At 39.3% G+C, this 12,342-nt stretch overlaps 1 protein-coding gene across 1 annotated transcript; it reads left to right on the top strand.

Annotated features, from left to right (window-relative positions):
* The first annotated feature begins 8,692 nt into the window (after positions 1 to 8,692).
* LOC142149687 (olfactory receptor 5G3-like) lies at positions 8,693 to 9,559 on the top strand. The gene has a single exon (XM_075205000.1). It carries the CDS (start codon positions 8,693 to 8,695, stop codon positions 9,557 to 9,559), a length of 867 nt encoding a protein of 288 aa, XP_075061101.1.
* Positions 9,560 to 12,342: the final 2,783 nt, after the last annotated feature.

The following is a 12,342-nucleotide window of genomic DNA, read 5'->3' as shown; positions in this document are numbered from 1 at the left end:
TAGCTTGGAATATTATGTTTTAGCTGTAATTGCTGTAATGACATAAACATGTTATCTTCAAAGAGTTTCTATTACATTTTGGTAGATACATATCAACCAGACTAGAGGATTAGGGTTAATTGTTGGAGTCTACAGTTTATGACTGAAAATATTCCAGATTTGAAATTGAAGCAATTTAAGTGGATTGAGTAAAAAATGCATGTTGTAATTCTAAACTTGCACGCTTAAAATATATGAGACACCCTTTTTAATGCTTGATCTAGAATATACACTACGTTAGAGATGTCCAAGATGAACCAAGAATGTATGTGCACAAGCTGTGAGGCCAGAGAATATCTTTTGAAATCAGAGATTGCCAGCTATCTTAGAGCTTTTGATAAACCAGATAAAAGATATGAGAAAATAATTTAAATATTCATCTATAGATACTGCTTGGAGACTATTGTAATGCGTATACCATCTGAAGAACAAAGGTCATTTTTTTACTATTAGCCAAGGATTTCTCAGTGCAAGGTTTCAACACTGTTTAATCTTTTCTTTTATCTTGGATGGGAATTTGTCGAATAGGTATTGGATCAATAGGGAATATAAAAGATGCAGTCCAATTACTCTTAGGACCTGAATGTAAGATAACTAAATAAAGTGCAGGGCATCATCCAATGAGGCATAGAGATCATTAAGAAATAGCAAGATATCTGCATACATTACCAATTTTTCCACTATCTATGCTGTCCAAGTGATGTAAACAAACTTGATGTGGAAAATCGTGCTTCCTCTTAAAGTGTATGGTTCAACCCTCCAGGGAAATAGTGTGTAAGAGGAGGGTCTCTTTCCTCCAAAATAAGGGAAACAAGCCGGAGATAACAACAACTGAAGACTCTAAACTTGAAAGGTAAAGACATCTCCTATACAAGCAATTTCCCTGAAATTTACAGATCAGACTCTGCTCTAATTAACTTTATGCTGCCATTTTAGACTCTGGAATTCATCTGTTCTTTGCTTTAACCAAATTACACATCAAAAGAAACTAGTCTTTATAACAGATTGAAATTAGTTACTGGATTTTATTTTGGTCTATTATGGATTTCTATATCTTGGACACTTGATCATTACGTGGCATTTTACTATTTGTTTTCTAGCTATCACTATTTATTGATGTTGATTGATTTCTGGCCAGAAACTGTACTGATTGATATTGCATTATCAGTTTAATAAACCTTTTTTGCACCCATATATGGGATAAGTAACATTATTGCATCATTACATTATTACCATTATATATTACTTTTGCATAACACTTTACTCTTAGTGCCGGACCATTTTAATGTGGTTATTTATGTTAACTTATGCTTTTTTGCCTTGTGTTTTATTCTAGACATTTCACTGCGCCTGGGAATTTAAACTTCTACTGTCTAAGTAATGTCTATATTATTTCCAATGTTAAATGCCAATGGTTTGGTCACTGTGGCAACAGTGTAGAAAGCAGATTGCATCCCTGCCTGGTGCCTCTATATTATTTAAAGGGGGAAGAAGGGAACCACCTGGCAAATATTGATATAGAATCTAAACCCATTTCAAAAAATAAGTCCAATGTTCATCTTAGCCAGGATTTGCCATGAATATAGTTTTATGCAGATGATTCAAAAGTATGCATTGCACCCAGTGGAAGGACAATACATGTGTCTATAGAGCCATGGGATAGCTGTAAGTTAACATCTTATATTAATACTGGTAGATTTACCAGGCATAAAGCCAGGCTGGTTACTATGTATTATATAATGTATTACACAGTCCAGTCTAGTATCTAATATTTTTGCAAGCCTTTTAGCATCTAAGTTGATGAGAGATATAGGGAGGTATGATCCACAATCATTAGTGCCTTTATCCTGTTTGGAAAACACCATTATCAATGAATCCATCATCAAAAAAACACACACAGCTTTAAAAAAAATAAAAACATCTACCTACATTTCACCTTCTCCAGCTTTTAAGTCCTAAAACAAATCAGGGGGTAAATGTATCAATGCCCGGTTCTTCAACTCCGGCGAGATCGGCGTATTCAGTGCTTAAATTTAAAGCAGCACTGCCTTGTAAAGGGAAGTTTCCCTTTACAAGGCACCGCCGCTTTAAATTTAAGCACTGAAGACGCCGATCTCGCCGGAGTTGAAGAATCCAGGCATTGATACATTTACCCCCAGGTCTTGCTTTTTCATGTTACATTTGCTCACTTAGTGTCAGGGGTGTCTGCTCTGTTATCTATATGCAGCCAGCTAATCATCTCAACTCTTGAGCCTCTAAGTCTGAACTGGAGGATCTAATTTCCTACTCAGATATACATGGCATTTTCCCAAGGAATAATTCTACATCAAAACCAAATTCAGGCCCAAGGGTATTGGTCAGCCCTCAAGGGTGCACTGAACTTTGCTGTGCTGCCCAGGAGGAAGTGAGAGTTCCCAGTTCATCAAAATCTGTCTAGTGTTACTGTGATTGACTTAGTGGAGTGAGTCACTTAGGTGGCAGCCTAATACTTCTTTGCCCCCCCTAACACATAAGTCCTTCAGATTTAATTGGAGCTGTGCCAGAGTGACTGTGTGCCTTGTAGTGCTGCTGCTCGTCATATCCATACTGGATCATCAGGTAATTATTTATTTATTAAATATATATTTTTTACATTTTGTAAATAATATTTTAAAGTATTCCCCCCATATTTATGGGGAAAGATGACCCATACACATTTATTTTGAGATGAGTTTTGTTGATTCTTCTGACATTTGAACAGTATCAACAATTTAAAAATCCTTTACAAACATCATCATCATCATCATCAACATTTATTTATATAGCACCAGCAGATTACGTAGCGCTTTACAATTGGGAAGAAAGATTAATAAGAAAATACTGGGTAATACGTACAGACAGAGAGGTAAGAGGACCCTGCTCGCAAGCTTACAATCTATAGGACAGTGGCAGTTTGATACACAAGGGTATGTGCTACATTTATTGCATATTGGTCCAGCTAGAATGCAAGGGTAAATGTATTGAGTGGGCTGTGTGATCAGTCACACAGCAACAGGGCCGCCATCAGGGGGGTACGGCCAGTACTGCTGTGAGGGGCCCGGACAGACTAGGGGGCCCGGACAGACCTCTCTGTCTGTCCAGACTCCCTGGACTGTCTGGGCCCCACAGTCACCGACCGTGCTTCCCCTTTTTTTTTTCTTACCTTCTCCGCGATGCTGCAGCTCTGCCTACTAGTCTCTGATAGGCTGGGAGCACGGCGCGGTGATGAAGTCACCGCGCGCCGCACTCCCAGTGTATCAGTGACCAGGAGGCAGAGCTGCAGCATCGCGGAGAAGAAGGTAAGTAAATAAGCTATTATTTTTTTTGAGGAGGGGGAGAGGGAGAGCCCGGGGGACCTGGGGAACCATAATTGTGGAGAGAGGGAGGGGGGGGACAGGAAGAGCCTGGGGGACGTGATCTATGGAAGGGGGGGAGAGGGGGACCTTAATTGTGGAGGGAGGAGGGAGAGGGGGACCTTAATTGTGGAGGGGGAAGGGAGAGGGGAACCTTAATTGTGGAAGGGGGGTTGAGGGGGACCTTAATTGTAGAGGGGGAAGGGAGAGGGGGACCTTAACTGTGGAAGGGGGAGAGGGGGACCTTAACTGTGATTGGGGGTGAGAGGTGGACCTTAACTGTGTGGTGGGGGGGAGGGGGACCTTATCTGTGGGGGGGGAGAGGGACCTTAACTGTGATTGGGGGGTAGGGGGACATTAACTATGGCGGGGAGAGGGGAACCTTAACTGTGATTGGGGGCAGGGGGACATTAACTTGGGGGGGTGGAGGGGGACTTTAACCGTGGGGGGGAGAGGGGGGACATTAACTGTGGAGGGGAGAGAGGGGGGCATTAACTGTGGGGGGGAGAGAGGGGGACCTTAACTGTGGGGGGAGAGGAGGACCTTAACTAAGATTTAGGGGGGTGATGGAGAGATTAACTGTGGGGGAGTGGAGGGGGACATTAACCGTGGGGGGAGAGAGGGGAACATTAACTTTGGAGGGGGAGAGAGGGACATTAACTGTGGGGGAGAGAGAGGGGGACCCTAACTGTGAGGGGGGAGACGGGGACCTTAACTGTGATTGGGGGGAGAGGGGGACCTTAACTGTTGGGGAGAGAGGGGGACCTTAACTGTAATTGGGGGGGAGAAAGGGACATTAACTGTGGGGGGGTGGAGGGGGACATTAACTGTGGGGGGAGAGAGGGGGACATTAACTACAGTCAATTATGTCTGATTTCCCTGATCCTAGGAAATGTTTGGCCAAATGTCAGAAATTTGTTAGAAATTTAGGTAATGCACATGAGCCAACTAATAAAGATTGGCGAGTGGTGTTAAGGGCCTGTCTTTCTCTCGATACTGATATACAGAAGTTTATTAAGGATTGTATGTTGGAGGATAGATCCTTAACAGATGATGATAATCAGGAACATTTTAAACGTATAATCTCACAGTTGGCCATATATTTTCCAGTCGTAGTGAACTGGAGCAAAATTTTCACTATCAAACAAAAAGATTGCAACGGATTATTTTGTCAGAGCTGTGTCAGCAATGATCTAATACAAAAGGATATCAGATATAAAGGATCATGTGCACTACAGGGAACTAGCTGTTACTGTACTAATGGATGGTTTCAGGGAGAATCTAAAGACTAGGGTACAAACCTCTTTACCTAATTGGAGGAGAACCACAGTAGATGCTCTTAGAGAGTTTGCCGTGGAGCATGACAAAAATACAAGTATGAAGAAAGAAGTGCAAAGTGATAGGTTAATGATGGTAAGTATTCAGGCTTTAGAAGGACTATGTACACAACCTCAGACTCATAATAAACATTATAAGGGATGGAAGAAACATAAGTCATTAAAGTTTTTTAGATGCACTAAAGCAGGACACGTAGCAAAGGACTGTAAAGAAAGAACAAGAGACGAAGCAAGGAGATTGGAACCACCTAAGGGGGAATCACATAGATACCCACAAAGAGGGTGAACACAAGTCTCAGAGGTTTCCCCAACAGTTGCCCGCACACAACTTAGCAGCAAATGCTTTGCGGGAGAACAGTAGCCAACACTAGGGGCCAGGTCATACCTGTAATCCTACAACCAGGCCGGGTAAATGTTAATCTGTGTTAAGTGTAATTGTTCAGGTTTTGAGATAAGTAACTTAAATGTATATATGCTTTTTGTTGATTGTTAGATTTCTGTTGTCTTGTGTTTACTTTCCTGTCGCTGGGAATGAAAATGTTTGTTTTCTTTTATTATTTGAACCTAAATTTGTTTTGTTCCTCTTTTCTGTAGATAAGGATAGAAAAAGAAATATATACTTAGTAAGAATGGGGATTACAGGAGAAGTACAAAATTTCCCTTGAAAGACAGGTTAACAATGGGTCATTGTAACACTCTTTCTTCTAGGTGCAGTGCCTATGATAACGTATTTGGCTGAGATTCATTATTTAAAATAAAGTGTGTACATACGCTGCTCTAATGTTGTTTTATGTATTCCAGGAAGATGCACATGAGAGATACAGAGTGTGCATCACAAAGGGTTAATTTTTGTCCTTCTCTATTATAGTCATGAAGTCTATCGCAAAGGTATACAGTTATTGTGATCATAAGATACCAAGTTCCATACGTGCACGCATATACGTTCAGTGCACGAAAAGAACACTGAGGCCGAAGAACAACTTGGGCACTCACAGAATCCTAAGAAGAGTCTAACGGTATCCAAGAGTGCGACATGTGAGTTGGACATTTCAGATTCTGACACTGTAATTATAGAGCAGCCTCCTTCACAAATTTCTTCACAAATGTGAGTAGGAGTAGTTATGATGATGATTTAGACATGGATATTGAGAATGCTGCTTTGGATCTTGCAAATGAGCAAGAGGATAATGGGGATAATTGTGGATTTTAAAGTGAGTGTGTTGTATTTGACCAAGATAATGAGGAGAATGATGGTGATTGTGAAAGTAAGACAGCCTCCAGTAGTACCACCTCATGCCTATGGTAAGCATATTGTCATGCCAGGGCGTAAGACCCCAAAAAGCACCTCTTGTGTTTGGAAATATTTTTATCCCAACCCTGACAACATTTGTCAAGGCATCTGTACTTATTGTGATGCCACAATATATAGAGGTAGGAAAGTTAATCATCTAGACACCTCCTCAGTGTTGCGTAATTTGCAGCAAGTTCATTCAAGAAGTTTTTCACAAGGTGGAAAATTATATATAGTTTCAATCAGCCGAGCATCAGCTCGCAGCTAAATTGATAGTCATCTCTTGCATTGCTCACTGTCAACTCCTTCATCATTATCCTCCACATTATTATACATAGTCCAGTATCCAGTTTTCCAATTCTAACTGACTCCCCTAATGCAGTCCATGAGTCATCCATGCGTGCTACAACCATGGCCAAAAATCTTTCAGGTGCTGTATGGCTGTTCCTTCAATGTGAACCGGCAACAGCCCATGATTAATCAGAAACTGCAGTCTGGAACTCTTCCACAGCACCTTTAATTCTTGCCTCAATTGTGGAACAGTGAGATCAAGCAGGTTAAGGTTTCTATGAGTGGAGTTCAGGGTCTTCAGCTCCTCTGTGACTGAATGAAACTGGGTAAGCCAGTTTACCAAATCAAAATCCTGAGCCTGGACTCTTGTGGTTGGCTAAGTTTTCACTGTCAGTTCATAATGCTAAAGCATTGTGTTTCATTCACTGGCTATTCCTGGCTGCTTGGGGATAACCTCATACCCACTGACCAGTATGATGATACCAAGGGGATGGTGGACTTTGGCTGTTGATGAAATAGGGGGTGGTTGGGCTGTGGGGCAGAAAGGAACACAATCCCCTAATGGCCTGCTGAGCTGAGTCATTGGCTTGGGACCTCACCGTAGGGACATAGTAGTTTAAGATTGGAGCTTGTTCCGAAGTAACCTCACTGGACAGTTGTAGCATGCTGCTCCGTATACTCCATACGCCTACTCTTTCAGCCATCAGAGCTATAAAACATTTTTAGCAGTTGAGCTGCTTATCTAAATTCATTAGATGCATCATTAAATTAGATGCATATATCGCAATTTACTTATTTATACTATTATTATTTCATACTTGGCTCATATTTTTTCTTCTTTTCTTTTTTCTTTTATTCATATTTGGTTTATATTATATCTATTTTTGGTTAGGTTTGACCATTTATATCCCTACTTATATCTTATTTATAGTTTGAGAGCGCTCCAGATATATACTTTAATTTATCTTTTAGTAAACTGCAATGTGTTTGTGCCGTTGCTCTGTCATTAATATTAGTCAGCCAGCTTGCTGTATGTAGCCTTTGGTCAAAATTGGTGAAAATATTGACAGTTGTGAAGAGATCATTAGAAAATAGAATGTAAATGACTGTAATTGAATGTTAACAATAAAAAATAATGTAGGTAGAAAAATAGCTCAAATCCACACAATTTAACCTATTTATCACAATTTTTAAATAAATAGAATTCTAAAACAAAAACACGAAGATGGTTTTAGAGATAAAACAAAAAAAAAACAAATCAGAGTCTGCGCACAACTCTAAGATATATATACAAATCTAAACATAATAATGAAGCTGTTATATTTGGATGTGCACTAATAATGTTATACATATTACTTGGAAATATTACATAAAATCTTACAAATTCACTGCAGCATCATACATACAGTATATTACTGAGCTTTATACACTTATATTCCACCTTAGCCCATTGCACACAACACTTCTGATATTGTCCAGTCTAATTTACACAGATCTCTTGAAGCTTCATGCAAACTCTTTGACATACTGCATAAGCCCAATTAATGCAATTAAACTCATTCTCACAATGAACAGATCCCTTACCACAGTGAACAGACCATTTTTGGACATTGCACAAACTTTAGAAAAGTGGGACCAGTGAAGGTTGAGTATAGAGAGAAGACACCTGCATATAAGGATTCTGGAAGCCATTATTTAACCCCCTGCCTGCTTTGCTGATGTGCGCTGATCATAGCTAAGTTTAACGTTCAACATCTGGGTAATATCTCCTGCTGCTGATATTGGCAGTGGTGATGGTGAATGGAGCATAGAGAGAGGGTGATCATATTGGAAGACGGTGGCTACTGGAGGAAAGTGTTGGAAATGTTGTGAGATTGGTGGACACTGGAGGTAAGTTGGGAAGGGTTGGAGAGCTGGTATATATCTGATTTTAAAATTGTGGGTAATATGGGATGTTGGGGGAATCACAACTTTGTAGATTCAACTCACAGTGTTAAAGAGTTTACTGTATGCTGTATATAGTTTGTTAATAAATCATATGTTGAATGAGGTGACACGGTTACAAATTTTGGATAGATGAAAATAATTTACATCATTTAAAAAAACAGTATTCAAATGTTTAAATTATTAACAAATATTTCTTAGCTAAAACATAAGGCTAGCCGAGATGGGTATGAACTGATATTGGGGTGTGTAAACAGTAGTTTCTGTTGGTGATTAATGAAGTCTAAATCATATTAATATTAGTAACACATGCTTTGAAATGTGACACCTTCCCAGAGGTACTCAAGATAACAAATTTACTTGAACAGTATTAACTTTCTTTCAGGAAACAAAACGTGGTCAGTGACCTCTTCCTCAGAATGTGTGAGGACAATCAGACTGAAGTCACAGTGTTTTTACTTTTAGGATTTCATGGTCTATATGAATACAAAATTCTACTCTTCATCATCTTCCTCTTCTCCTACATTGTGGTACTAAATGGAAACCTTCTCCTTATTGTTTTGGTGTCAACAAGTGATCATCTCAAAACTCCAATGTTCATCTTCCTTAAACATCTAGCAGTAGCCGATGTCCTAGTAACCACCACCATAATACCAATGATGTTAGATATCATATTAAGGGATGTAAAAGAAATATCTGTCACTGGCTGCATGATCCAGCTGTTCCTGTTTTTCATTTTTGAATGTGTACAATGTTTTCTTATTGTTATAATGTCTTATGATCGATATTTGGCCATTTGCAATCTGATGCGTTACAATTCTATAATGGTGCCCCACGTCTGCCTCAAGATGATTGTTGGGTCTTGGTTCTTGGTTTTCATTTTAACAAGTGAAATAATTGTGGTTTGGCAGCTGCACTTTTGTGGTCTCAATTACATTGACCATTTTGTCTGTGACTTTGCCCCAATAGTAGAATTGTCTTCTTCAGACACTTTCATCTTGTTATTGTTTGATTTTGTCATAAATGTTTTAGTGATCTTCGTCCCTTTTTTCTTAATCATTATAACCTACAGCATCATTTTTATCACCATACTTAAAATTTCATCCAACAGTGGAAGAAAAAAAGCCTTCTCCACATGCAGCTCCCACCTTGCCACTGTATTTACATATTATGGAACCCTAATGACAGTTTACCTGGCACCATCTGATGAGAGTGCAATTAGCACAAACAAGTTTAGGTCTTTATTATACATTGTGGTGACTCCTATGATGAATCCCATTATCTAGAGCCTCAGGAACCATGAGATCAGACGAACTCTTCAAAAAGTGATTGTAAATATTCAAATACAATTGAAAAAAAAAAAAAAAAAAATTACAGTCAGCAATAAACTACGGATCTAATATTGCTGGTCTACACATTTTTTAAGGATAGTCGTGATCATAAAAACTTACTACAAACTGTTCTATGGATTGTAAGAAGAACACTATGCCTTAGTAAACCATTTCTTGAAGTATGCTTTGTATATTTCTGCTTTGGTCTGTTAAAATTGCTCTCATTGGTCATTGATAGCGCTGCCATGTGTAATAACATGGAATATTCATTTTAATATTATTTAGTACCTTGAATTAATGGGTTATCCAAGCAGAACCAATGGGGTGACTGTTATCATATTAATAAAGGAAACAAGTGGCTACCATCTAAAAATGTATGTGTAAAATGATTGTGTTGTAGAAGTCATTGTGATTTAACAATTGGCCTGAAAAATGCAAAATTATTATTATTTCTATTATTATTACTATCTGATGCACGCGGCATTGGCCGGGTTTAATACTTCAATTTATTAAGTTATCAATGATTTGGATGTAACTGTCAACAAGTTAAATATAATTAGCAGATTTGTAGCTCTTTCAACAAACCCATGAGGTGGCTTCCCATTGTCTATTGATTTTTATATTAGATGTCATCCCAATCCATCCAGTGGAAGCCCCAGAACAGGCTCCCCGGGTCGTTGTTCTGGCCAGTTTACACTAACATTAGGTCCGACCGGGACCTCAATACCCTAGAATGTCTCCTTCATCCAATGTTACCAGTCTGTGAAGTATTCATCCAAATCCATCTAGTGGAAAGCTCAGAACAAGCTCCCCGGGTCAAAGATCTGACCAGCATACAACAATGGGAGGTCTGACTGTGACCGGAAACCTCCTAAAACCCTGCCAGGATCCCACTGGACCACCTTGCATTAGTATCATCCCAATCGGTGCTGGGGTGTCAAAGATATTTGCCTACAAACAAACAAGCTTCATATTTTATACATACAGATAGAGAACATTTGGTTGTTTATTGGCTAATATCTTCGACAACCCTGCTCCAATTGGGATGAAACCAATGCAAGGTTGTCCAGTTTAATCCTGGCAAGGTTTTAGGGGGTATAGGCTCCCAGTTGAACCTCCGTTTGCTGTACGCTGGGCAGAACTTTGACACAGCAAGCCTGTTCTGAGCCACCCACTGGATAGATGTGGATGAAAACTTCACAGACTGGTAACATTGGATCATAGAAGACATATTAGGGGGTTGAGGTCCCATTTGGAACTCCCGGTGGTGTATGCTGGGCAGAACTTTGATCAGTGAGCCTGTTTTTGGACTTAAATTGGATTGATTTGGTTTGTTTCTCTAACCGGTTTTCTGCACTGATTGGGATGAAACTAATGCAAGGTGATCAAGTTGGATCCTGGCCAGGTTTTAGAGGGTTTAGGTTTGGCTGGATCAGTAATAAATAATTTATTTGTGGCTGGATCATGTAAATATTATTTTTTCTAGAAATTAATTTCAATCAGAGGTGCAGGCACTAATGTATAATTTCAAAAGCACTTATTGTGTTACATTGGGATGTGTTATGTAGGGAAATGACTTGTTTGGGGTTTTGTAACTTTTCTTTGGGAATTCTCAAGTTAGCAATAGAGTGGAGGAAATGTGTATTCTGCAACTGTCTGAAGAAAGGACCCATGTTAATCTCATGTTAATTAGACCTTTTGATGTGTGAGTGTACAACACCCCTGAAGGCACAGGAATGTTTAATTAGACATGCTGTTAGATTTCCTCTGTGTCTAAAACAGGGAGCAGAAAATCAAAGCAGGTTTTAGGACATCACAGATAAGTGTAAATATTGTTAGCTTTGCATTGCATTGGAAAACATATATTGTATCCTGATACTGCAAAATAGCTCAGACGTTGCGGAACCATCTCAGATCAGGGGGCTGGTTTACCCCCTGCCAGGAGTTATGTTAGAACTGTATAAAAAGTGAGCTGTTGGAGCATGTAATGTATCAATCTTGTACCGTCTTTACTTCCGGAAAGATCGCTAGTACCATAGACTGGCGTGTGAACTGTCTTTGTTAGGACTACTTGAGCTATTAAACCATCTTTTATTTGCATGATGACTACTTACCCTGCTGAAATTCCTGTAACCTACAGATTAGACCCAACTCTAATCTGTTGCCGACTGTCCTGAGGTTTGGACCCAGCATTCCGGTACCACCGCTCTGCACACTACCCAGCAGCTCTGGTCAGTATGGTTGGCAAGGGGGGATCCATTCACAGCAACCCTGATGTCACAGATTTGTTAGGGTTCAGTTCGGACTTTCTGTTGGTGTACGCTGGGGAGAACTTTTACTCGGGGAGCCTGTTCTGAGCCTTCCACTGAATGGATTTAGATGACATTTATTATAGAAACAAAAGCGATACTGGGCAGCCACATCATGGAGCTGCTAAGCTGCTAATTATTTTTAAACTGTTGACAGTTACATCCAACTTATTAAAAACTTAATAACTTAAAAGATTTAAACATGGGCAATGCTGGGTACTTCAGTTAGTACTAACATATAACAAAAAGCACTTATAAATTATTAAATTAACTAACTAGCACAATGGGCTTTAAATGTAGTATTTTTTTTTTTTTCAATGGATTTTAACTTTCTCAATATATTGCAAGAAGATAGCACTAAGGAAAAATGAGATTTAAAATAGATAATATCAAGAGTCAAGGGGTATATTTACTAAACTGCGGGTTTGA

This window comes from Mixophyes fleayi, chromosome 4 (genome assembly GCF_038048845.1).
Source record: "Mixophyes fleayi isolate aMixFle1 chromosome 4, aMixFle1.hap1, whole genome shotgun sequence".
NCBI classification, from domain to species: domain Eukaryota; kingdom Metazoa; phylum Chordata; class Amphibia; order Anura; family Limnodynastidae; genus Mixophyes; species Mixophyes fleayi.
Note: the sequence above shows the minus strand (reverse complement) of the source record. Positions and strands in the feature narration are given on the sequence as shown.